Below are 27,259 nucleotides of genomic sequence, written 5' to 3' on the forward strand. Positions count from 1 at the left end.
GGTTTCTATTTCCTGACCACCCAAAATATTCTGTTTTCATCCCAACATGGGAAATAGCAGTTCCAATGTTTGAATGAAGTAATGGCCCTTAAAAGATCCAATATTTTTCTGAAGCATCATAAAAGCAATGAGCACTAGCAAGAGCCATCTGGGCAAAGGTCTAGCTGCCTCCCTGGTGCCAGGTTTACCAGGGTTTGTGCATGAGGAAGAAAAGGGTTTGCTCTGGATCAGGTTGGTCTGGGGAACTTCTCTCTTTAAACCACATAATGCCTGCTCTGTCCTCAGCTCCATCTTGGTGGCGGCGGGTTAACTGATGTTGTGCTATTCAGGTGCAGAGATGACTCCTGCTCACAAAGTATTCCTGTTCTTTTTGCTCTGTCACCTTTGCAATGGATTTTCGCAATCAAGGTCAAAGTTGAGAACCAGCACGACTTCCGGGACATGGCCAGCATAGTAGCCATGGCAAAAACCTATGCTACCACCGAGCCGTTCATTGACTCCAAGTACGACATCCGAATCCAGAAAATCGGCAGCAACTACAAGGCTTACATGTGAGTGTGTGTCTATACCAGAGTGAGACGGGGGGGAGACAGTGCTGTGGATGTGATTCAGTTGGTGTCTGCTCTCAGCAGGAGTAGGAAGCTGACTTAATTTCCTTGAAGAATAGACCTGCTGTTCTCCTCCCACCTCTGAACCCAGAGCCCTCATCCACTGATCATCTTCTCCATTACTCACCATCAGCTCCCTGTTTCTGGAAGTCAAATCTCTCTCTACCTGTTTCTGAGATTCAGTTAGTTCCCACTACAACTGTGCTCTGCCATCACCTAACTCCTCTCCCTCCTCTTGTCAAAGGGCTCATCTTTCCCAGCAAAATCCTCCAGCTCCCAGTACCCTCTAGTGGGAACTGAACTCACCCCCTTCCCACCTGGGGCAAACAACAAAGATTAAGGCAGCTGCAACTCATGGAGTCCTACAGTACCCAACACATAGCAACAGCCCACCCTCTGCCCAGCTGGAGATAGCGGCACCACGATCACACAAGGAGCACACAGCACCGGGCACGAACAGCCTCAGCCTGGCCAGCTTGCAGGGTTTCCATGGGCATTTTGCATGTGCACTCCTCGAAGCATACAAAGGAGGGAAAAGAGAAGGAGAGACATTTCTGTGGGCATCCCAAAACTCCTCCCTGCCCCTTTGGGGTAGTGAGGGAGGTGGCATGAGAGTAACCCTCAACACTGGCATATTTTAAAATGTTAAAAAGCACTGAGCCAAACTCCAGTAGTCATCAAGCTCAGTTAAAGATGTAACCACATCAGTCAGTAAGACACCTGTTTCTTCTTACTGCAAACCAGTAGATGAGAAAAGCCAAATAGCACAGCTTCTCCAGAAGCTCCTTATCAGGCCACAAAATTCTGGATTAGACAGCTTGAGCAATACATATTTCAGGTCACCAGACGAATTTCGTATATTACCTAACACCCACAACACTGTGAGGTTTGAGTCCATGTTTACAAACCTCCAGGCCAAAGTTCTGGCAAAACATAGTTAAATAAGATAATCAAATGTACACGATCACATATTTTTCAGCTATAGCTGCCTAAAATTCCTGGTTGGATTCCTAGCACAGACGTATTTAAGTAACTAGAAAACGACTGAGTCACATTCTTCATGGGAAGGACTTGTGGGACACTCGGCTACTTCACATGAACTCAATGAGAGAAAATTTGTTTTAAATCTGATCAGCACCGTTCTGTATCAAGAATAGCACAGTTGCCTAATATTACATTAACATCTCAGGGAGTCTGGCTTAAATTGGCCAAAGGAAGGAAGGTTTAAAATATCAATTAAAATTCCCTATTCCTGCCAACCTACCCAGCCTTGGCTCCACAGCCGGCTCCCAGCCTGCCTCTAAATGAAACAAAGGCCCAGTTAGCCCGACCATATCCTCTCCCTGTTTATTATTTGCACTCACCACGCACTCATCCAGACAGGGATCAGAAATAATACCAGATGATTGAGGAAAGAAAGCAGTCACTCTAAGAGCTAATCCCACTTGGGAATATAGCTGCGCAAACAATTGTTTGCTAAATGAAAAATGTTTTCACATGAAAACAGCCACGAATGGAAAACACCTTAATAAGAAATGAAGCCTATTAGCAAAGAAAGCAAACAGCAAAATTCACCCAGCGACTTGCTAACCCAGAAAGTTGACTTATATTGAGAGAGCCGTTTATGGATGTGAGCTTGGGAGAGCGGTATAGTCAGTCCCACCAGGAGCTGTTCCTTCTGTCCCAGCATCAAACAAACAGAATAGAAGGTTATTTCTATGGTATAAATAAGTCCCTACTATGTCCAAGGACAGAGGTAAAAGCACCCAAAATATCAGAGCTTCCACTGGTGTCTCAAATAGAAGACTCAAAATCATTAGTCATGCTAGCAAATCTCAGCCTTAAAGTCAATTACAACATCTGCAGTAGCGTCATACTAAGTGAATTGCTTTGATCTGTGAGCCATGGAATCTACCCAGTATTTTTATACCTTCACCCACACGTATAGAGTTTAAAAGCCCCTTCCCTCTGAGAAACGACTGTGTACCAAAATTCTTCAGAATATGTTTACTTTGCACTAAGCATCTGCCAGAGGGAGGATGCTACAGGGTGACTCATGCATTCCTCCCCGCCCCAGATGTTCAATGCACTTCCTTCCAGTCCATGACCCAAGGCTTGAGTTCAGTTTCCCATTGACTTCAGTGCAGTAACTCCTGATTTACACTACTAACAAACACCTACTTAGCCCATGCCTTGGGCCAGTCTCAAAACAGCAGATAAGCAGCATGTGATACATGCCTAAAATTCCACTAAATGTATTTGACTGACATTGTAATACTAATGAAGAGAAAACACAAATACTGCTCATGTGGCAGGGGAAATTGAGGCAGAAATTATACTTCCACCTTCACCCCAACTGGAGGCAAACAGAGGGATCATTTCAAGCTAAGACTTGTGAAATGTTGTTCACTTTGAATGAAGCCAGCAGTTGCTGACTTCCAGGGGTGGGATATTCTTTGCCACCAGCACTTAGTAAGAGGGTAATACCTTTTCCTTTCTAGTTTCATGAGTGTGACTTCTGATTTTGTCACCTCAAATGTGGTTCAGTGTGCTCTGCAGGGGATGAAACATCAACTGTGTCTAAACTAGAGCTGCTTTTAGACTGAAATGGCCCAGCTTGGACATGGTGAGTAGAGGACACCAACAGCCCATGATCTACTAGTCTATCCACTTATCCTAAGCAATGCTGAAGGTGTCTTGGTCTGCTTGATCAACTGATCCCTAAAAGCCTGGTGTCCTTTCCTTTAAGATCCTGACTGTACACTGTTATGGCCCCCCAATGTTTAGGATGACTGGAAGCACTTGAGAGAAATGGAGTTTGAAGCATGGCATACTTAGGGAAAGATTTTTGTCTTCAGTCTCCTTTTCCACTTCAGGTTGAATACAAAAGGAGAAAGAAAAAAAAAAAGATGAAGATGAATTTTGTGGCATACTTGACACCTGAACTGCTCATACATGCTTGGAAAGGAGTGATCTTGACGGAGGCTGTGGTGTAGGAATTTGCTGACTAGTCCGGAGGACTTCAGATGAAGTTTCTCCACATAAAACCAGGAAAGTTCCCTAATGGAAAAGCTAGGGATCTAGCCGAGAGAACTATTTTATATCTCATGCCCAGTATTGGCTGGAGATGGATAGGCGTAAACAAGTCAAACCAATCAGTCCAACGGTTAGAGCAGAATTCTTATTTTGGGAGCTTTCCCATGTCAAATTTCCTAGTAAAACTGTATAGCGGCGGTTTGGTTTTCTTAGGGACAGCACAGATGCTTACATTTGGTATGCCAGGTACATTTTCTAAACGCTGATATCCAGTCACGTCACTAATCAGACTCCGGGAGTTCTCATCAGTACCAATGGGATTCTGGATGCCATCTGCTACTGCAGGGCAATTTTCTTAACCTAAATGTTAATAAAGAGCAATTCTTCCCATTGCAGAGCTGAAAAACATAATCCTAAGAATCCAATGTCAAAAGAAAAAGAGAAGCTGAGGGTTGAGCACTGACCTTACAGTCCATAAGGGCTCATAACAGTCAAAGTTTGAGGAGAATTACATACCCTTGCTTAGAAAGTAGGGCACAAAGATGGATGTTGGGTGAAGAAATAAGAGACAAGAGTCAACTACATGGAAGCACAGTTATTCAACACAGTAATCATGCTCCTTTGGCCCCCTCCCACTCCTTTAAATACGGGTTACAAAGACCATTTAAATTTCACAGCAACTATACATACCACTTTAGAAGAGAAATGGAAAAAGGACAACAGGCTGTCCCTCACCAGAGTAAAGGGGAACCTTAGGTAGTCAACTATAATGATCCAGGTTTACAGTCTAGCAGGACATCAGTATTACCACAGGTCCACATAGTTGTGCAAGTTCAGAGTCTCTTTTCCACATCATGTTGAAAAGGTGAGAGAACTGGCAGGGAGGGTTTCCACAATCTCAGGTTGAAGTGCTGGATTACACCTCATACTCCCCTCCTAAATCTTTACCTAAATCTCCTTCAACATGGAATTCTCCCTGGATGTATCCTCTCCTGACTTGTCCTAGCTTGTACACTATGCCAGGGTTGTCTGTGCAGTGTTGTTGCAGCAGGCTGTCCAAGGTCTGCCCTGTGCCTAAGGTCAAGAAAAGTAAATTTTTTCACCCCTTGATAGATGATAATGAAACCCAGGATTTGCTAACAACAGGATGTTTTCTAGAAATTAACCATCAGTTGCAGCTAAAAAGGCTCCAAGCATTTTGCAATTATAAATTCTTGAAGTCCAGACATAGTGAGCCATGGACAGGTCAATGAAAAGTCAGTGAAAAGAGGGTATAATCACATTTTCTATGACACCAGTACAACTGAAGTCAAAGATAGGGAGACCCAGAATGTCATAGATTACATTTGTGAAGCTACTCAGTCAGATGTTTACCTGGAGAGTTGCTCTTGCACCTATGGAAGATGATCTCCATTACAGAACACAAGGGTGATTGTGATCTACAGGCATTGCAGCTCTCCTGGGCCTGATGCATAAAGAAAGAAAGTACTCACAGAGCTTGATGTGTGCTCAAGATTCCTTGCAGGTTTCCCTGTCTAACTAACTCCTCAGTCTTTCATGAGTCTGAACAACATATCCTGTATGGAGTGTTGCTGAGGTAGGTTTTAGAAAGACCTCTGTGAGGAAGAACCTCACCTCATCCCCTCCCATACAAGCTGAGTCAAGAATGAGGACTACAGTGTGAGGGAGGAAGGGGCAGGAGTGTATTTTCATGTTCAGGTTATGTTTCTGGTTTGTTTTCCTAGGAGGACATCCATCTCTGGAAACTGGAAGGCAAACACAGGTTCTGCGATGCTAGAACAGATTGCAATGACAGAGAGGTAAGGAAGAGGGTTTAAGACAGTATTAGCTATTCTTGGGTTAGAAGGGAGGAATTGTATTTCAGAGGTGGGTTAAGTGAGAGAACTGGTAAGTGAGGTCTCCCGGGAGGCTGGATAAAGGAGTTTAAAAGTCCGAGGGTTTCCTTAAAAAAATACTAAGCGCACAAAGGCAAACTGTCCTATTTTGGAGAACAGACTGGAAGTACAGCTAGAGACCAACATTGCTGAATCATTAGATCTTTAGTGAGTGTAGCCACAGGAAACAAGACCAGCATACTAAGGTCAAGCACATGAGCACAAACATGTAGGGATAAAATCAGAAAGGTCAGAGCACAAAACAAGAAGTAATAAGAAGTTATTCTAAGTACATTACTAATGAGAGGCAGACATAGAAAAGTGTTTTTCTTCTGCTCAACAGAGGGAAAAATCTGTCAGCTGAAGTGTTGAAAGTGCTTTTTTGCATTAGTCTCCCAAAAGTGGACACAGTGTTTAAGCTAAGGTCTTCTCAGAGCTGAACAGGGCAGAAGGAATTGTCTCACGCATCTTACAGACTAAAATTTGCAGATGGTACTTCCATATATTCAAATTACTGTGATATTTGATAATATTGCCACTGCATGACATTGTTGATTCATCGTAACTTACGCATTGCTGTAACTCCCAAACTCTGTTCTGCAGAACTGCCATCAAGTCACTTTTCTCCATACTTCTTCTTTAAGTAGGTTATTCATAGTTTTATAGAATCCATAAATTATATGTAGGCACTTATCCCTAGCAAATCTAAGTTTTTTTCAGATTATGCCTCCAGTTTGTCAGGGTCATGTTTAATTCTGACTCCATCCAGGTTTGGGCAACCACATTTGAATAAAGATAACAGTGAGATGGATAGAGCCCAAAGGACAATAAAGGGAATGCTCAGAGGACAAAACATAATCAGCCTATGAGAAAAGAATGCAATAATTGCTTATGTAGTTTTCCACCTCTTTCAGTTAGCAGACCATTGATATTTTTCTAGTAGAGGTGTGGACTCATGCATAATGGATGTATGCCTGCAGTGCAGAGGTTCACTTTCCTTCATTAGCTGTCACAGAGCTGGAAGAAGTTGTCCACAAGCTGAACACTGCTTCATCCTAAAGATGCAAAAATTTAAAAGGTACAAGGTCTTCAAATATGTAAAAGGCTGCTAGGACATAACTCCCTCTTTATATTACTAGTACAATGCTTTGAGAAATAATGGGCTTAAATTGTAGCAGGAAAGATTCATTTGGATATAGGAAATATTTCCTAACAGTATGGATAGCATGGTACAGAAATGGATAGCTTGGAGGAGATGGGGAATCTCTGTCCTCTTTCAGACCAGATTAGAGAGATGTCTTTGGGGTACAAGAGTTGTGCAGGTGATCATCTCAGGTCCCTTTTAGTTTTGTGAAACAGGGAAGCCAAGCCCCAAATCAGATGCCGAATGTGACTCTGCAACACCCTAATAGGGCTGTGGGAACCGGCCATTATTATGCATCCTGGTTGTTTACAACACAGCTGAAGCTAGAGAGATGAAGGGCAGATATTCCCTCATTGCAGTGTCGCAGAACTAAAGCCCAGATTCCTGCCAACCTACCACACTGCATTTTGAAGGTTAATTTCGTAGAGGTAGTACCACAGTTCAGCATTCTAGCCTTATCCAGCCATAAATGCAACAAATTCAACTCACAGTTGAAATCTGTGAGTTGTCAGTGCATGCAGCAAGGCAGGAGTGTGCTGAAATGCCTTGCTGAGTAGGAGCAACCTGAAGGACCTCCTGTAGTGAACATTAGCCCAAAGGATTGACATGTACAGGTAATACTAGGCAAAATGGCAGTAAATCCTCTGCAAATGCTACCCCTGATGCATATGCATAAATACGCTCTTCTGTCCCGTAGCACTGCTATTCCACCCTAGCAGCCCTGACGCTTCCCAGCGCTCACCTAGGGCCAGCAACATGTAGCTACTGGGGTCTCTGGCATGAGCAACTATTCCCTGAGCCTGACTGCTGAACCCAGAGACCTAGAGACCTAGAGACATCCCTCAGGAAGAGAGGTGGTTCCCACAATGGTGCTGCTGCGTGTGGGGCCACACCAGTGCGTGGGAGGACTCACCATGTCTCCTGCCTGGCTCATGGGGTCCATAGTTCTCCTCCTCCTGATGCTACTGACTCCTCCTCAGGTGCTGCCTTCCTAAGGGGGGCTGGGGTGAACACACTTGGTCTCCTCATTAGCGATGAAAGAGCACCAGTAGTCATATAAGCTGTATTCTTGCTTCTTCCCGCAAACATCACGTTTGCACAAGTTGATCATTATATTGTCAGGCTATGGGGACTCTGGCTGGCTACAAGGACGTAAACTTGTTCTTTGTCCAGAACAGCTCTTTCCCTAGTCCCTGTGGGGTCTGCAAAATGTCAGTGTTTTCATAAGACTGTGGCCTTCCCTCCCCTCTGCACATCTTGTCATAGCCCTGCTTACAGCTCTGCTGTTCTGAGATTATTGTTTTTATTTAAATGGTCAGGACTGTGGCACAGCTGCACAGGAAATAAAGCCAGGCCACCTCATTCCCTCCTCATTTCCACAGCAGGGGGATGCAGTCCCCCCATAATATGCCTCTTGTCATTCCTTCTCCCCTGACTCCAGGATAGCTGAGGGGGCAGGAGACCGTAAAAGGGTGAAATTGAAAGAGCAAATTGTAAAAAGTAGGAGCCGCTAGGTTACAGATTGGGGGGGGATGGCTACTCATTGCTAAATTCTGCACTCACTTCCCGATCCTATTCCAGCCCCAACGTGCAGGACACCTTACCAGGAGAAAGCTGCCTGCATAATGGAGGACTTACAAAGGCTAAGGGGGCACCACTACTGGGCGACTAAATGAGCTAAATATTTATAGCTTGGCTAAATGACAAACAACTGGAGATCTGATGTAAATACCAAGGAAGGAAAGAAACATTTGAAGGTAGTTTTGAGGGCAGGATTGAAACAATCTGAAATGAAGGGAAACTTTATTCTTTTGCTCCATCTCCTGTGCAAGAGAAGGAGGCCATGACCCAGCAAAGCATACGGAGTATGCCTTGTGATAAAAGGGCTCCAGAATTGATTTGTGCTCCTATGGGCAATGGGGTGGGTGGCTATATTTGGTGGGCTCCAGTGACAGCTAATGCTAGGCCATGCTTCTGTGGTTTCTGCAGGTACCGACTCTGGGCAGATGCCTGCGCAGAAATGTTTGGAGGTCTTGACATCTGTGCTGTCAAAGCTGTCCACAGCAAAGATGGAAAAGACTATATCATTGAGGTGAGAGCATGGGGAACCTGAATGCAAGTCTCCTTTGGGAAGTCTATCCACAAACATGATCTGATCCCTCAGAGTTCACATGCACCAACGTGCGCGCTTACCCCTGTGTGCATGGTCCAGCAGTTACTGCTTCTCAGTGCCCACCCATTTTCTCCACTGGTGCACAAGAAACTGATTTAGAGGCCCAGCTAGACTGGCAGATACGCAGCAAGGTGTCAGGGTTGAAATGTCTTCATTTCTCAGTGTGGACTGTGAAAGGAAATGGAGAGCCACAGACTGCTTGGCTGCCCAAGTTTTACAGCTGATAAATCCCCACAGTGAAGAACCTTACTAGCATGGGACAGATGTGAAGCTGCCTTCTTATCGAGCACATAACAGCCTCCAAGTGTTGCTGGTAGCATCCAAAGTTTGGTGTGTCTCAGTGCACCAGTACCACCCTTCCTACGCTGGGCGCTGGCAAAGCCAGTGCATCTCTTGTAGCTGTTAGTAGGGATCGACAGCATCATGAACAAACATGCCTATACATTCAGCCCGACCTGAATGCAGGTGCCAGGTGATACTAACATATTAGTCACATTAACCTCCCTCATTACTCACGCAGAGGTCCAGCAGGTGATTCAGTCCATTTAAAATCGGTTTCTCTCTGAATGAACCTGTCTTTCTCCAATCATTTTAAAGGGAATCTCAACAACAAAAATCCTAGTTACATCTTATTTAAAAGAGCAGAATAAATTATAAGAGTGTAGCAAAAAAGTCCATAAGGAGGAGGAACATTTTAATAAAAAAAGCAGGTGTATCTTCTAAAATCTTTCGCCTGGACAGCATTCACTACAATAACAGACGAGCAAGACAAAGCACCACAGAGTTACTATGGGCAGTGTGGACTACAAACATTTGTGTTCAGAGCCCTGTTAGCTGGACAGACTGTGGCTCTGAGAGCTAAAGTTCAACATGTTCCGTGCCAGGCCAGGAGGCAGATGTGGGATTGGGTAGATATCACGCTCAGGTCATCCTAACAGGGCAGAGAAGGAAAAGCTGGCCAGAAAATCAAAGTGGAAACTTAAAAAACACTCTGGGGGAGAGAAAATCTGGCAAGTAAGCAAATGTCTCTGTCACTATGTGACTCAAGGAGGCACAGCATCTGACCTGCTGTAAACTCCACCAACGCAAGCCAGCTGAGGAAGATGAGCAGAGCCAGCCTACGGCTTCATGCAGGGGTGCTGACACACTGGAAAGCTATGTGTGGGAGAGCAGTCCCACCCACTGAGGGTTGGGGTGCTGATGAGAACCACATGAGCCCTCCAGCAACTGCGCATTCCTGCATTATGTGTCTGCTCTCCGGGGAGAAGCGACCTGTCAAAGGCCACGTGGTATAAGCAACCAAACGCTGGCGAGCCTCTGTCTTTCCTGAAGTGATGGGGCCATGGCTGATGGGTCTGCTCCCGTGTGCAATTCATCAGCACCTAGAGGAGCATCCTCCAGAGCAGACTGTCTCCCTGCCATGCACTTTTATATCTCTGCGCACGTGTAGCTGAGAAAGGAAGAGCAAGAAAGCAGTCTTGCTAGAGACAACTGTGAGGACATTTGGACTGTGTCCATACATGGTCAGACATGAGATGTGGCTTTCATATCCCTGCATCTATTCTTGCACATAAGCCTATGTACATGCACACGTGGCTAATTCGGTGCTTAAGGATTATATGCCTCTGTCTGGGTATACCTCTGGGCTTTCACATCTGCCCTGTGTGTGACTGACTGGATGAAAAGCACATCCATGCGCTAACAGCCATCATCAGCTTGCACACAGGCAGAAATGCACACTAATACTCCTCTCTCTGAGACCAGGGCAAAAAGCAATGGATTTAGCATGACACAAAAACACATCAGCTTCAGGTGTGTCGTGCTGAATTATCCCAGCAGAGAACCTGATTGAGCAGGCCTGATGCACCAAAATCTAGCAGGCATTCAGATGCCAGGCTGATGGACACTGTTGGGAAAGGAGAGGAGTAGTGCAATACAAAGAGCAGAACAAAGCCAAACAGGCACCTTTTCTACTTTATGCAGATCTGGGGGAGATGCTGACAAGTAATTAATTGCCTCCAGCCTACTTCCTGGGGTACTTTTCTTGGTCTGAAACTGATCCTTTATTTTGCTTTTTTCTTCTGATAGTGGAAGAAAAAAGTTATTTGACAGTGTGACAGTTGTATTTTTCTCGGTGAGAAGGAACAGTGTGCTGTGACATTTTACAGGAAAGCACGCCTAAATGGGCTGAACAAATAAGGAATTTACACAATGCAATTGCAGGCAGTAATTAATTTTCACAGTGCAAAGCAGTTCTCTAGGAAAGAGTCGCAGAGGTAGTGATGGGCAGTTCTGTGAACTGAGATTTATTGTTGCAAACAGAATCAGATTAAGACAGATGAGTTATTAACACAGAGCAAGAGTGATCTTGCACCCATGGTATTTGCTGTTACTTGAACTTCACCTTCTTTTCCCATGGCAAACAGCTGAATCTAGTATGTTTCTGCCCTTCAAAGCACTAGCACATGTACACACCGTTTTCATGGCTCATATTGAAAGTTCCATTAATATTCTATTAAAACAGCTGTGAATTTAACGGTAAATGCTGGTATTTCTTTTTCCTCTGCTTTACAAAACTTTGTCACTTTAAGGGAATATGTAGCATGAATGGTCGGCACTTGATCAGAAGGCCAGATCCTGAAAACACTGCAAGTTCAGTACCGCTGTTAGCAGACAGATTCTCAAAAGAGCTCAGCAGCGTGTACGGTTTAATAACCTCCCCGCTCCCTTTTTTTTTTTTTTTGGTAATTAGCCCTTTTCCACATCTCTACCATGCTGAACAAATACAGAGTGAGTAGAGGAAAGTAAAATGATCCATGTAATTTATGCTTCCTCCTGAATCAGCTAAGCCCTACTACCAGCCATACAGCTAAACTGTTGTTACTAGACATGCTCCTTGCTGTCCTGCAAGAAGCCCTGCCCATCCCTTCAGCGCTGCCATATCATTTCTTTTGATATGTCTAATCATCTGTTTCCTTCCTTCCTGCCCTAAAAATCACCTAACACTCCACTCTTGCACACCAGAGCAGGGAATAACAAATCCAGCCTTCAGGCCTCAGCGTCAGATTGGCGCAGGAGGAGGACGGGGATGGGGTTTTCCTGAGTCTCTTCTTTGCCCGGCTGCTTTCCGCTCCCCCCTCGTACACCTTATCAGGCAACAGCAGCTGCATCAGGAGCAGCCACTGACCTTGGGCGGCTACAAAGGCCGGGTCCATATGTGCCGACGTCTTCTTCTCTTGCCCAGCTGTTCTGTGATCTCCCTGGGAAGCGATGAGTGCAATCTGCCTTGCGATTCATGTATTCCTCTCAATCGTTTGATTTATTTCAGCATTAGCACTCCTATCTGCCCAGTTCCTGAGCAATTCCACTTTCCCAGAGGACGGACAAGGTGACATCTCATGCTCCTTTCCAGTTCAGTGGCAACCAGCTGTGCCATTTGGCCCACAGAAATCATTGCCATTTTCAAAGGTCTTCCCTTACGCATGTGATTGATTGTTTATTCCCATATTTGCAATGTCCCTCCGCTCACGTTCCCCTGCCAGACACTACACAGCAGGACAGCAGATACCCTCATCCCTGGTGCATCTTCACCGGTTCAGGTGGGACCTGCTCCAGGGTTCATTCCCCCTGGTGCCTTTGTTTCATTACACAGCATCTTCCCCTTCCTCTCCAGCCACTGCTGCCACAGAAGTAGGAGAAAGCAGTCCTTACGATGGGGAAATGAGGGGCCTGGGGTGTTTCGGCCAGAGCTGCAGCTCAGTTGCTCACAGGGAGGGCTGGGGAGTCAGGAGCCAGGCTTGGCTGGCCAGCCGCGTAGCAGAGTAATGGCATCATCTAGTGGTCAGACAGGTCCCCGCACGGGCCGCTGCGGGGGGCTGGAAGACCTCTTTTCTCACGCGTGAGCTGGAATTGCCGAAGGAAACGGGAATGCTTTTAAGGTGGGAGTGGAGGGGAGGGAAACCTGCGCAGGAACCTCCTGGAGGGCCCCCAGGAGCCCCTGGCTAGTGAGGAACAGACGGGAACTGGCCGTTCCCTGATACCGCTAGGAAGCATCACCTTTCCCCACCTCGCTTTTTAACACAGAAACAGCGAAGCAGACAGTGGAATGAGAAGCCACTTTGTGCATTTAGCTGAGCACTGCCGTCTATAATTTTCTATCCTCCTACTTTCACTCTCTGGGTCAAGCAGTCCATGGATATAAACACCAACTCACTCTTCATGAGAACCGCAATTAAAACTTCCCAGGCAGCTCTTCTAGTGTTTGTACGAGACACCTGTAGAAATTAATCCAAATTAATACTCTGCAAGAAAAGACTAGGATACAAACTCAGTGAACTCACCTCACTGATTTCCCCTACTTTAAAGCTTAAAAAAAAAGGATGCAAAACTTTCCATTTCACGCCAAGAGTGGACTCTTGCAGCCTTGCCAGGGTGGAGTGCACTTCCGATTGTTATCTGAGCGTGAGTCAGTGCCTTTCTTGAGCAATGCAACCTTTAACTCTGCATTTCCAAGGGTTTTAATGTTTGGTTTAAAAATAAAAACAAAATAAAATAAACTCTTCCAACCCCGATATTTTGGTACAATTATATATACTCCAGCTGAATCTTAACTTCATCATAGTGCAGTTCTTCCTGTGGGATTTAGCTAATGTTTGCAAAGAACTTGATTTATGATGAACTGTTGAAAATTATGTTTAGGGCTGCTATACAGCTGAGAGTCTGCTGTGCTGTCATTATTATTGTTGTCAGACCATTTCTTACCTCAAAGACCCTTTGACAGCTCTCCTTCCCCCATCCCCACAGTCTTGCTTCCCAGCTTTCCCCAGCACAGTTGTAGTACTTGCTTCAGAAGTGGCCATATCGCAACAATATCAAGAAGACAAGCAGAGAATAAGTTTACTTTCCTGCACTGGGTGCTGTTGTTTTGGTGACATCCTATTCATTAGACATCTGTGGTATTTGTGTCCCCTCTCAGGTTGCAGTGCTTTGTGTTGATTAATCCCAAATGTTTCCTGGTTTCCTCCAGTCCCTGTTGCTTTCATCTCCTCAGGCTTCAGTACATGTTGTTTCCCTTCTCCTGTGGCCCTTTCTGCTGCAATGTCACCCCCAAATACTGTGGGACAATGCCAGAAAGACCTCATCCATCAGAGGCATCTCCTCAGGACACATGAAGAAGAAAATTTGTGTTTAGTTCATTTAGAAAGCCTCCAAGCCACCAGAAATCTTGGTTTGGCTTCCAAGTTGTGAAGGGAAGGAAGATGGGGAATGGGGGAAAGTACATCCCATTTCCAGAAAAAACAAAGCAAAACCCCATGCCTAGGCAAGTCAAGCATGCTTCAGCATGGAGGGGAGTGGTGACTATGGATGTTGGCAAGGCTGCGGAGACACAAAACAGGTTAATGTGAGAGGTGAGTTGAAACAGACATCTGCCACCAGGAAACCTCCTTGTTAACTGTTTTTTTTCCCTCCTTTTGCAGGTGATGGACAGCTCAATGCCCTTGATTGGGGAGCATGTGGAAGAGGATAGACAGCTTATAGCTGATCTGGTTGTTTCCAAAATGACTCAGCTTGTCATCACTGCTGGATCTACGCCATCACCGCTGAGGCCTTGGGTATGAGTGAATAGAGACCTTATCACCAAGTTATTTTCCTGAACCTTTTTCTCTCTCTCTCTCTCCTCCCTGTGGGTCTCAGGCAGTCAGACATCTTAGAGAGTTGAACAGTCCCATATGGAGTGTCTTGGATAGACCGACTCCTGCTCTTCCAAAGTCTCTCATAGACTCTCTGAAGTAGGTGCCCCTAAGAAACACCTGTCTCCCTTCCTCTCCTTCTATATCACTGTGATATCACACCAGTAGTGTGGTCCATGCCTCTAGACATTCTGGCTTGCTAAATTCATAGATTCATACTGAAGACAGAAATTTTTAGAGGTTCTTGTAAGGCCTAACTTCATCTCCGTCTAACACTATCCCTCAGGATAGGTTTCATTCCAGTTTTTGCATCCCTGATGAAAATCTGTGCTTCCCAGAATGGAAAGTGGGAATCTCCACCAAAAGTTGTTCCATTCCTTACTGCAGCCTTTTTTCTTTCTTCACCCCCTTCATCAGGAGGAGGCTTGACTAATGCTGAATTCATATAAGAACTTGACATTTTTGCATTTACACTGACCCCTTAGTGCTTCTCATGTACATTCATTCTGAGTATCATCAAATGCATCTAATCTTAGTGCCACATTTCCCAGTGGCAGTTCTGTATAAGTGAAACACATCAGAACATAATCTGTGTCTCCAGGTGTATGTGTTACACCACTTTCAGTATCTAGCAGGGAGCCAAGCACGAAGGTTTGAGGACAAGAAATCTGTACAAAAGAAAGGACAGGAGAGTAAACAGGCTGAGGGATAATACTCGCTGCAACACACTGGAACAGTTTCCATTCCCACTTGAGACAATAAATGGTAGAAAGCACTTTATGGCTCTTTGCTTTTGTCATATGACAGCCTACTCCTGCTAAAGCAGGTCCCTAGCATGAAGGGTATTCAGGGTACCTCCAAACCAAGTTTTAGCTAGAGTGAGGGGGTAAACATTTAATTGACACTAAAAATGCTTTGAGGCAGGGAAAGTGATACAGAAAGGATAGGATTTACTCTGGACAAAGTGGAATCAACAACTGCCATCTGAAATACCCAAGATACAGAGTGTATAAACTATGAGCAAAGGGGAAGCCAACAGAAACTGAGAACATGGACAGATGCATCTGTTTTCTATGTCTGTAATATATTGGTACAGGATTGGATTGGATTACAACAGACCTAGAATAGAGCCAAAATAAGAACAAAACAAATGGTCTTGGAGGGATAGGATGTCAAATGGAAGAGTTAAATAAGAAAAGGGTCTTCATCAAGAATACAACCTACAAATATCTGCATACAAAATCAAGAAAATTAAAACCACAGGCAGGTTAACTAGTGTTTTGCTATAGAGAAAGATCTTGGGACAACCAACATTGCAGAAACTGCACAAGCTACAGTTACTAGCATAATGCTATAACACAGAGTTACAAATGTGCAGACAGAAGTAATTACATGTGAGGCTGGTGAGATGCAGAACGAGAGCTACAGGTGAAGACTGCCATAGAAGAAGAAAAATAACAATTCAAGGACATCAGTACTGAATACATAGAAATATGAACCCTTGGATATCTTATGGGTATGCGTAAAATAGCTATACATATTGTTGGAGCTGTCTATGCTAGTCTCTCGATCAAGAAAACCGAGAAATTATGAAACTGAGCGCACAGCATTAACAGAGATGGAAGAAGCAACAAGTCATAATAATGTGAGACTATAGCTATCAAGAAGCAAGTCAAACAGCAAAGTGGGACAGCAATTCAGAGAAAGTTCTCCATTTCTGTAGGTGCCTACTTCCTGGAACTGCAAAACCCAACAGGAAACACCACCTTGACCCACCCTTAAGAAACACACAGGTACAAGTTCAGAAAGTGAATATGTACCATTAGGTTTGATGTCTAAGGGACAGATGTGATACCAAAGAGTAAAGGTATGACACAAGCAGTTAGAAAAGATTATTTTAATAAAATGAGAAAATTAATCAACTCCCTAGCATTAAAAGTAAAACTGTATGGACACAATTTGAGACACCATTGTTTTCCAGAATGCGTATATACATTTCTGATCTGCTCCTGAATCAGGAATGCAAGAAATAAACTTCTAGAGTCAAGTGGCAAAGTGATAGAGGACATTCAAGACAAACAGAAAAAAAAAAAATCTTCCAAATTTGGAAATCTGACATTTAAGACGACCTTTATGCACCATCATGCAAGTAATAAAAGAAAATGTAAAGAGGATAGAAATTGATTTTGAAGACCAGATAGAGGGAAGAATGAAAAAAAAATTCTCTGAGTTCATCAGAAGATGGAACCCTACCAAAGAATTAGTGGGCTCTATGGATCATCCAAATTTAAGGGAGAAAAGGAAGAGAACAGGGTCAGTGTTGTGACTCTAGTAAATTTAATCGCTGAAAGTGGGGAACTTCTTAAACTACATATAGTTTTTCCTGATCAGAAAGACAGGGAAGAGAACAAAACCAGTAATTAAATCAGTGATGACTGACATTTTTTTTTAATTATAAAGCCCCCAGACCCAGATGGCTACATCCAATGAACTGAATTTAGGAAGTGACTAAGCTGCCAAGAAAAAAATGTGTAATTTCATTAGAAAAAGTTATTGCTCCAGAGGATTGGTGTACAACAAATACAAAATATGTGTTTAAGAAGTTGTAAGAGTAATGTAGAAAAATGTAGACAAGTCATGGACCTTACAAATTATCTCAGTGATACAGAAGACTAATAAACCAAAAGAACCACAGCTTAAGAGCATCCACCACATTATTTTTTTTTTGTGAATAGAAATGTCCCATTAATTTCCTTTTGGTTATTTCCCCCTCATTTCTTTGAGAATTCTTTCATAAAGTGGAGGAAAACAGGCAATCAGTCAAAATAAGGTAGCTAGACTGTCAAAAAGCCTTAGACAAAGTAACAGACAAGAGCTATTAAAGAAAGCGAGCAGGGAGGGGCTAAAAGGCAAAGTTTCACTGTGGAGCAGAAGCTGGCATCAGATAAAGACATAAACACGAGAGATTTTAATTCTTGCAAACAGTTAGCAGGGGGGTACTTAAAGGATACTGAGCCTGGTCATGTTGATAATTGGGTTGGTTGAGCCCAGGACAGGATAAGATGTTAGACAAACTTGTTTTCATGCCTACAACATGAAACCTGGTTTCACAGTTACAGCTGCTGTTCTCCCCTTGCCTCTCTGCCCTACCTCCATCCTTTCCCGTCACTGTTTCCCTTCCAAAGGCAGAAGACCACGGGCTTGTTCTCACATCTTCATCTCTGAGCCTCAAAATCTTGTTTTGCTTTCATCCCTGAGAAGCCTTGGCTGGCTGTAGGCAAAGGCCAAAAGGTGAATATGAGATCTGATTCCCCTTCTTTGGCTGGTCTAATCAGGATGTCTCACAGCATTAGGACAGTAAATTTCCACCAACACCAAGGCAAGGTTTAGTATCCCAAGCTATGCAGGACTAGAAGTCATGAATGGAAAATTCCTTGATTTTCTTCCCCGTCTCTTTGCAAGTCCCAGATAAATAATGTAAAAGATAGGCTGGCAACCTCATCACAGTTATGTTAGTCAGCTGAAACTCATTTCAATGCTTCCAGCTATGAAACATTTCTTTCTGTTTCCAGAATCACTTAGCTCATTCTCCTGACCTTCCAGGAGCCTTAAAGACCCTTTTATCATTATGTTCTCCATGTAAATAATCCGGCACGTACCAGCCTATCTGTCTCCATCGTCCCCCGCTTTCATAAACAATTTTGTGCAATAGGCTTACTGAGACTTTTGTTAACCTTGGACCGGCCCTCTGTGCAAAAGTTCTCTGTTGCTTAATCTGTTTATTAAAATATCTGTCAAAAACTAAAAGCTGAGAGAGAAGAAAGTGCAGATGGCACCAGCTTATTTGCATTAGTCAGGACCAGGGATGGCAGTGAAGAACATCTGACAGAGCTATGTATATTAAGTCACCACAACAGCAAATGAAAACTCCATACAGAAGAATGAAAGTTAAGCCAATCTGGGGATAGAGAGAGGAAGAACATAATCTGTAGACCTTGCAAATGGCACTACCCGTGTCCCTTGAGAAAGACTTTGTCGCAAACAGGCTAATGAAAACCACTGCTCAGTCTATGGTTGTGTTGATAAGGGAGAAGCAGGAAATTAGGATACAGGAGAAATGAGCTGGTGATGTATACAGAGAACCCCGATACTGCTGCATCTGGAATAATGTAAGCAGACCTGCCTCTGGCATCTGCGGAAGGAATCACAAAGCTGAGAAAGGGAAGTGGGTGATGAAAACTATTAGGGACCTGGAAACATTCCCATGTAGGGACCGGAGGGAATTCAGTCTCTTGGCTTTAGAAAGGAGGTGAATGAGAGAGGGAAGTAAATGTTTGCAAAATAATGAATGTCCTAGCAAGGGCAGGTTGTGAGAACTATTCCCAAAACTCAAAACAAAGCAATGGAGTTAAGAAATGGGAAAGGCAGTGAGGCTGAGAGCTGAGCAAGACTGAAAGGGTCTGGGTGTAAATATCAAAACAAAATAATCTGGAACTGTAGCAAAGATTTTGTGGAGCACATAATAAGCTTCATGTTTCAGGGTAAAAGCTGGGCCCTGCTTATTAGCAATCAAGAGTAGACCCCTTAGGGTAAAGAGATGATTACTCCATACATGTTTCCATGGTTCATCCCTCCTTCCTTTGGAACATCTGGTGCTGGCAACTGTCCAAAATGGGAGAAGGGACTAAGAGACCCCCTCAGGCCTGATACGTTTGGTAATTCCTGATTGCCTAAAAAACACTCTAAACTGTAACTTCATTGTTATTCCCTGTGAGCAAACAACTTCTGTGCTCTTTATTACTCAGCTCTCCATTTTAGTCCCATGCGATTTTACCAGCCAGATGCGCTGCATGTGTGTGTGTGTATTTAAGGAACACTTCATGACTCCGCAGTTCCTGTATTACCTCAGGGCTTCTCTTTGGGGACTCTGTATTAAGTGGAATGGTGGTGTTTTTTTTCCCCTCTAGCCTCCACAAGTTCAGCCTGTGTCAATGAAATCTCAGACAGGACCTCAGCTTGGACAACTGTCCCAACCACGGCCTCCTCCCCAAGGTACAGTTCTTTGGGCTCCATGACAGTGTGGACAGATTTCCTCCTAATTAAAAGACATCAGGATAAAGGTTTCACTCATTTTTCCAATTCAGTGACAAGCAGGCAGCAAATTCAGTGTGCTGTTAAAGCAGCTGCTGTCATATGCCACAGCAGCTCAGAAAGTGGGGTGAAAACTTTTATACAGATCCAGTTGACACTGCTGGGAGGATTTGGCTCAGGAAACCGAGGCCAGTTGAACTGGCACTGGAGCAAGGTTCTGGGCACAGACTGTATTTGCATTTGCACAAAGCTGTAGTGACTACAAGTGTTAAGAAGTGATGGGAAGATGCTGGTGCTGTCAGGCTTGGGACAGCAACATGGTGATGCCAGGATACTTGATCCATCTGTCCAGGTGTTCCCCTGTCAACAGGAGCACACTCCCAGCTCCTCCTGAGAGCAAAAGCAGGTTTGACTTCTGTGGTTGGTCAGAACAACAGATTTGGCTTATTGTCCTGATTTACGCTGAGATGATGAAGCACTGGACTGCCCTATGGGTACCCAGACCACACCAACCACTCAATGCACATATCCAATTAGACCCTCCTTTTTGCCACCTTTGTCCTTTCCTTTCTCCACCCCAATCTCCTACTAAATTAACATCCACCTCCAATCGGTCACAGCTTTGCTGTATCCAAAATCTGGTATTTCTGATACCAAACATATCTATGTAATCTTGGCATTACATGTTACTACTGATATGATGACCTAGGAATCGCTGGCCTTGCAGGATACTATTTCCCCATCTGTCTCCAAGTACTGCCCTTCAATTCTCTGTGAAATTTTTCCTCATGTAACTCCCCCTTGACCACCTGTGAAATCCAGCCAGCCCTTACAATGCTGTCTGGTCAGCTTCTCACACTATTATCTGTCACATCCAGCAATTTCTCATTCCACATCCTCTTCAGTTTTGAGTGCCTGCTACCAACACTGCTGAAGCCACCTGCTGGTAATGCTGGAATAGATGTACAGATAGCAACAGGGTGCACAGTCTCACATCAAACTGCTGGGCCCATGAAGGGACTGCTGACCCAAATCAGCAGATTCAGCTTTCGTTTCCTGCAGAGGGTTGGTTCTCCAGTGACTCGGTTCTCCAGTGACTCTTCCTTCCTAGTGAAGGAAGGGCTTGTCAAGGATAAGAAATACTAGTTACACGGCAGCGTAAAGCACGTTGAAGTGACTCCCTTTGGGGAGACTGGCAGAGCTGCTTTAGTGCTGAAGGAGGTAGAGATATGGACAAGTCTAGAGATGTGGGCATGTCACCAGTGTTAGGCCTATAAAAGAGGTTTTCCTTTATCCTTCTGCGTAAAACTACTCTGAATAGTCTCTCCCCTTAGCAAAACCCATTCTTCCACATAGATGTTCCTTGCTTGTTGTCCGCCACATGCACTTCTCATGTCTGTCTACATGTCCCTTTCAGGTGGACCACGCCAGCCTCAGGGATCTCAGCCTCCACGGACAAATGCGCCGCCACAGCAGCGGCTCTCTCCTCAAGGACAGCAGCCCCAGAGTCCCCAGTCCACTTCACCCCAGCAGCAAAGGTCACCTGGATCTCCACAGCAAGTTCGATCAGCAACTGGGTCCTCTCCAGTCCAGGCTTCCAAGGCAGGCATGTTCCCTCCACAGCAGCCTAGACCTCCTGCTCAAGGACGGGCTCCTAGCCAGCCAAGCCCCACTGAAACATCCAAGCAGCAAGCCATCCCACACCCGCATCTGAAGTAGGTGCTCTGTTAAACCACTAATATCTGTAGATATTAGGATAAGGCTGTCAAAAAAGTACCCTGAGCTGGCATGAAGGACATATCACCAGTTGTCAGGCAGTAGTTCCCAGGGACAAAGGCCTGGACAACTGTGAGTGACTTCAGAGATACATATGCCTGGGCATAACAGGCCACCATTGAACTGTTGGCAGGAAGAACAAGTTGTACTTGACATCTAAGATTTCACATTCTTCCTCTTGTTCATGTGCTCGTTGTTAATCATGGGCTCTACCCCAGCCGTATCAACACATCTACTACCTTCCCAGCTGGGTGTACAATCCTTACAGGCTGCAATCAGCACATTATTGGCCAGAAAGCTCAACAAGAGTCATTCCTTCACTCTTCCCTGAATGCAGGAGCCACACAAAGGTTCTTTACCAGGCAATATTTTGCAATTGGTAGCAAAAAGGTGAGGGGGTGGAGGGAGTGGAATATATAAATATAAAAAACTCCGTATGGTGACCATATGTTTAAGCACTCTTTTGGAAAGGAGCACACCACTGAATTATTGTGGACCTTTAGTAGCAGCCTTTGTTGCCACCCTTCATAAAAGCATATCTGGCTGGCACCATGGCAGGAAAGACTGGCAAAAAAATGTTTAGCATTGACAAAAAGTTGACACAAGAGCAAATTGGTATGAACAGGCCAGAATAAAATATAGGCTAGGAACAAGAAGAGTTTCTAGGCAGCAGAGTGATGTTCTGGAATAGGCTTTCAGTGATGATGCCTACATTAGCAAGGCAAACCAAGAGCAGTGAAACTAAGGATCAAAACGTTGGTGTTAAGGATGCAGTTGCCACACTATACCTGTTTCACGTACTTTAAGTCAGAGTCTGGTCTTGTGCTGAAAGCCTTTTACTGACCAGGAGAAACCATTCAGGGACAAAGCATGGTAAGTGGGGAAAATTGGGAGATTTACTTCAAAAGTACAGTCCTGACCTGAACTTCAACACTAGGAGATACACACCCAGCAGGGGCAGTGTGGCCAACCAATCAACCTGCGTAACACAGCTGACAGAGCAGACATGCCAGGGAGAGCAGGCAACACCAACTTGCCAAACCTCTTGAGCTCACGTTTGAAAGGACAGGACCACCATTCTTGGTATGTCTGTTGAGAGACGGGTGACCCTCAGTATGAATCCATTCTTCTGTATTAGTAATAAAATGACTTAACTGATCCTCACAATAGTAGCACCAAATACCGATTGCATGTTTTTAAATCAGATGTTTTCATAAACACCTACTAGTTTGGACTGTGATCAAGATCAGCCACCTGCCCATGCCCCATCCTCTCCCCTCCCCTCCCCTCCTTCCTGGATGTCTTCACATATAGAGATTCTCCTTGCTTACCTCTCCTTTTATCCTTGAATTTGTCTGTGTGATGGAGCACAAAGCATCAGTAAACAGCTTTGAACCACCACCTTCTCCTGCTGAATCTGAACTCTGTTTTCCATTTCAGCAAATCGCAGTCCCTGACAAACACCTTCAGCATATCAGAATCATCTCAGCGGGGAAATGCCAGTGAAGATGAAGCAAAAGCCGAGACCATTCGCAACCTGAGGAAATCATTTGCTAGCCTGTTTTCTGATTAACAGCCCCGTAGCTGGATCTGTGCTTTTGTCAGCCCCCACTCTTCATATTGGCATACCTGATGTCATCCTGGAATATACTCAATGGTACCCAACGATTTGCAATTAACATCTGGGTGAAGGGAATTCAGAAAACTATAGTTGTTTCAATACAAAGAAAATATTCTAATAACTGTCTGAAAAGTGACTGTATAAAAGTGGCACTATTTCATTGGGGTTTGTGCATTATCAGAATAACATCTGTTCAAATGACTGACCTGTAAAGCAAATTTTAGTCTTGCTAACCCTTGTGGAGTCAGTGAAGTTATGACAGTGCAAACTAGATTTTGTTCTGATTTGTATATAGTCAATACAATTGCTAACTTCCAATTACTGAATCCTTGTTGAGGTAGAGCTAAAAAAAAAAAAGGCAGGCTTATTTCAAAAACGGATGTGCAAAGATAGAGTTAAGAATAAGTATTCATTGATGGATAAAGTGAGCATGCTTGAGCATAGAAACAGTGAACTGTGGAACTTCATGATATCAACTTTATAAATAAAGTCACTTTTCAGAGCAAAATTACATTCAATTTAAGTACAGTACCAGGCATCAGTAAACGCCAAAAATCACATGAGCAGGTCATCCAGATGGACTGCTGGTTTGTTCCAGATCACTCTGCTCATAGCAGATAAAACATCTCTGTGTTATGCCTTGCATTTATGTCCCCTGCACATGATTCTGAGTTCCGAGAGAAAAATGTCATGTTCTAACCCTGTAGCCTTAGCTCAAAAATAACCTGAGAAATGGGCCTTCCACACAAATAACAACTTCTTCCCCTGTCCCTGGAAACATCAGAGTTCATGTTCACAGTTCACACAAATTCCAGACAATACCCAAGCACTTTGGTGTCTTGGTCGCATCTGGCTAAGTATGTCCCCCAGGAATATGCTTAATTAATAGCAGAGCTGATGAAGTGCACATACTTGTGTGCTGAGTGTTCCATAATACAGAATGGACAGAGAGATAGAGTGAAATCCTGTCTCCCTCCTTGAACTCCCATTGACTTCACTGGGGTGAGTGCAAAATGAATGCAAGGTGACAAACCTGCAACAGAACAGGAAAACTATCCTTTACAAATAAGACAAACTGAGGTCCATCCAGAGACCATGGAGGGGCATGTATGGGATTGCCCCAAGCAGGTAATGATCAGTATTAGTCTTCCCCAGCCACCACCCCTGAGAATTGTTCCTCCAGAGAAGACAGAGGTGCATCTTTACCAGGTGTGCTTTTCCTCTAAGCCTGCAACACAGAATGAAGCTGTGTATGAGCACATATACTAGAACTGGGACGTGGCAAAGAACAAGAATGACACAAACAACATTCATGATTGAAAAAAACACCTCGGGTAAATCAACGTGTCTATGGCTATTTCTACCAGCTGAGAACCTAGCCCTTGCACCGTGGTAGTTCTATCTGTAACACACCTACTGCAAGCATCAGTCCCCATCCCACCTCCTGAACTTGATTCTTCAAGTTTTGTGCAGTACTTTAGTTACAAACCACGCATACATCTTCAAGACCAGACTTTTGGCTTTGTGTTTCCCTTAGCAACTTTACACTGATGACACTTCGGAATGCCAAGGGAGGCAGGGAGGTCAGTAAGTTAAAAACATTTGAGTCGATGGCACAGATCTTTGCTGCCACTTAAAACAGGGAGATGCACAAAGCAGCAAAAGCAACAGCAGCATTTGCCATCTTGGATCTTATGATTCACTGGTGGGAATAAAGCCAAACAAGCAATTCCTTCCTGCATAGCAGCTGTAATGAACATCTAAATCCAAGAGAGTCATCGGGACCTTGTATGACCTATCCCTGAGCAGGCCTTTACACATGTAATGGCTTTTGTGACCTATGCACTTTCAGGCAAATAATAGCATAGCTTTTCCAGGTTGGAAGGCTCTCAAGAGACTCATCTGGATCAATGATTTATACCTCAAATTCAGTATTATAGAACCACCCTATTCCCTAATGATTTTTTTTTCAGTTCTGTGTTGTCCTTCCAGGTTTGCTAAACAGTTTACAATGTAGCATCATATATACATGTCATTGCCTGAGAAAATAAACAGACCCTGCTGTTTTGCAGTCTCCAGGAGCAGTAAGAGTGACAAATGGCCTTGAGCGAGCACTGTCTCACTGGCAAGAACAATAGCAGACTAACAGGCTCCACTATATGGAGGTAATACAACCCTGGTGGGAGAGGATTTCCTTCTGTAACACTTCCCTCAGCATGGTTTATGCCTTTCTCTACTAAATGATCACCAGAGATGCAAAGACAAAAATAAAAGTTTACTGCCAGAATCCTCAATTGCTCCATCCCCTGAATCTTCTTATGTCTCTCTTACCAACACAACCTGTACAACAATGAAGTAAAACTAGTAACTAGCATGTCATGGTCCCATAAATCAACCCCAGTCATCACTGAAACCACAACAGTTGGATCATTTGCTGATACTGCATTTGAACACAGCAGGTCTGTCCTCCATCAGACCACAGTAACAAGATAGCACTGTTGACTTGATACCCAGCAGTGACTCAGATCTCATTTCCCTGCAGCTCCCAGCTGTCATCTTTCAAGGGACAAGCAAACAGAATGGCATCTCCCCTCCTCCTAGCTCCAGCTAGCAAAAACAAGTAAAAGCAACGGGTACTCTCTGCTTAACTTGGTTACTCCCATAGTTCCAGAACACCTTCAGTTCTATCCACAGAAGTGCTTTACTGAAAACACCAAGTTAGTTTCCCAAGTTAAAATGATGAAACTCTTATATTGTGTCCTATGTATGTTCCAACATAATTGACAATTGTGATGCTATGGCTAGCAGGAGATTCACAAATGCATCATCATATATCCAGGTTATCACCACCTTTTATGCAGGATTTCTATTCCAAAATCCCAACAAGCTAACAAAGCAAGACAGAGAGGGAATACAAGGGGTATATTCTCCATTTCATGAATGAGGAACTAAGGTATACCCAAGAGGATTTAGGTATCTAAATATCACAGCTGGAGTTAGGGGCAGTAAAAAGGCACCAGAAAAGTTGGTGAATAGATGTTACATTTAAATCACGGGGCAGACATGCCCCACAGCATGCCTTTGGATTGTTCTCACAATCCAGTGAAAACTGAGCACCTGGTCAAAACCTCCCTTTTGACCTGCATGCTTTAATTTTCTTCACATGGAAGTCAGGAAACATGAATAGATTTGTGTGTTTGGATCCAGCCCAAGAAGGAGCTGGGACACAGCTAAGACACCCACTCATATCCACCACCTGGAAAATTAATTTACATTTGGCTGTTTAGATACAGACTGAGAAACATCTTTACTTTCTTGTAATATCAAGGTGTGGTATTTCAAGAGGAATGTCACTCATGTTCCCGTGCAACTAAACAACTTGTATAAAGCTAATACTCAGAGGAATAGCCGTCCTGCTCCACTAACAGTATTTTCTTTCACTAATCACAGGCAGGTACATAAGACCTTGCACATGACCCATTTACTTCATCTGGTTGGCTCAAGTTTCATGAATAGGATAAAACAGTAAACAGAAAAGCCAAGGACAACAGTTCCTTATTTCCAAGTGACTGTAGCAACACAGAGTGCTGGATGCAAATGAACAGTACAGGTAAGAAATGCCCATCTTCAGGCATTCCTTCTTCTATGATTTCTATACAGTTTGCCAAGATACTTTATATTTCATATCCTGCTTCATGAATAAAGGGAACACCTCTTTAGGGAGCTTGACAGTTCAGGGTAAGTCAGATTCCTTTACCTTCGGTTCACAACACCTTTGCTACAACGTGAAGGAACAATGAAGAAAGGGAAAGAATATCTTCAGGTCACTTAGTGGTGTAACTGCAAAAAGGCTGAGTTCATTTCTTCAAAAACAAACATTCAAATGACAAAATCCAGGATAAACAGAACCTGTGACATCAGCATGGCAGAAGTATGACGAGGTTGTGTACACGGCAGAGAGGGCCCAGCTCCAGAGCACCACAGGGCCTGCCAGCAGGGCAAGCAACACGACTGTCATCAGGGCACTGATAATGTGAGTACCACTGGCACCAGAAAATTAACAGATCTCACACACATAGAGATCATTGTTCCCAGAAACAGCTTGAAAAAAGTGAAAAGAGTAAGTTACAAGTTATTTTATCAGTTAAAGCTGTATAACCTTATCTGAATATTACATATGCATTTCTAAAGCACTCATAGCAACGACAAAACGGTACAAGACCAA

At 44.0% G+C, this 27,259-nt stretch overlaps 1 protein-coding gene across 2 annotated transcripts in view; it reads left to right on the plus strand.

Annotated features, from left to right (window-relative positions):
* SYN3 (synapsin III) overlaps positions 1 to 22,986 on the plus strand; it is a gene marked incomplete at both ends in the record, with an annotated part of 182,874 nt that extends 159,888 nt beyond the window's left edge. The window contains 7 exons of one of the 2 annotated variants that reach the window (XM_082013648.1): positions 409 to 551; positions 5,390 to 5,464; positions 8,673 to 8,775; positions 14,334 to 14,468; positions 19,514 to 19,598; positions 21,055 to 21,352; positions 22,854 to 22,986. In XM_082013648.1, the coding sequence (XP_081869774.1) occupies positions 409 to 551; positions 5,390 to 5,464; positions 8,673 to 8,775; positions 14,334 to 14,468; positions 19,514 to 19,598; positions 21,055 to 21,352; positions 22,854 to 22,986 (972 nt within the window). The remainder of the gene's footprint in view (positions 1 to 408; positions 552 to 5,389; positions 5,465 to 8,672; positions 8,776 to 14,333; positions 14,469 to 19,513; positions 19,599 to 21,054; positions 21,353 to 22,853) is intronic. The other variant, XM_082013649.1, reaches the window with a different exon arrangement.
* Between the last annotated feature and the right edge of the window lie 4,273 nt (positions 22,987 to 27,259).

The sequence above is a fragment of the Phaethon aethereus genome, assembly GCF_964289735.1.
Source record: "Phaethon aethereus genome assembly, chromosome: 1".
Taxonomy (NCBI): domain Eukaryota; kingdom Metazoa; phylum Chordata; class Aves; order Phaethontiformes; family Phaethontidae; genus Phaethon; species Phaethon aethereus.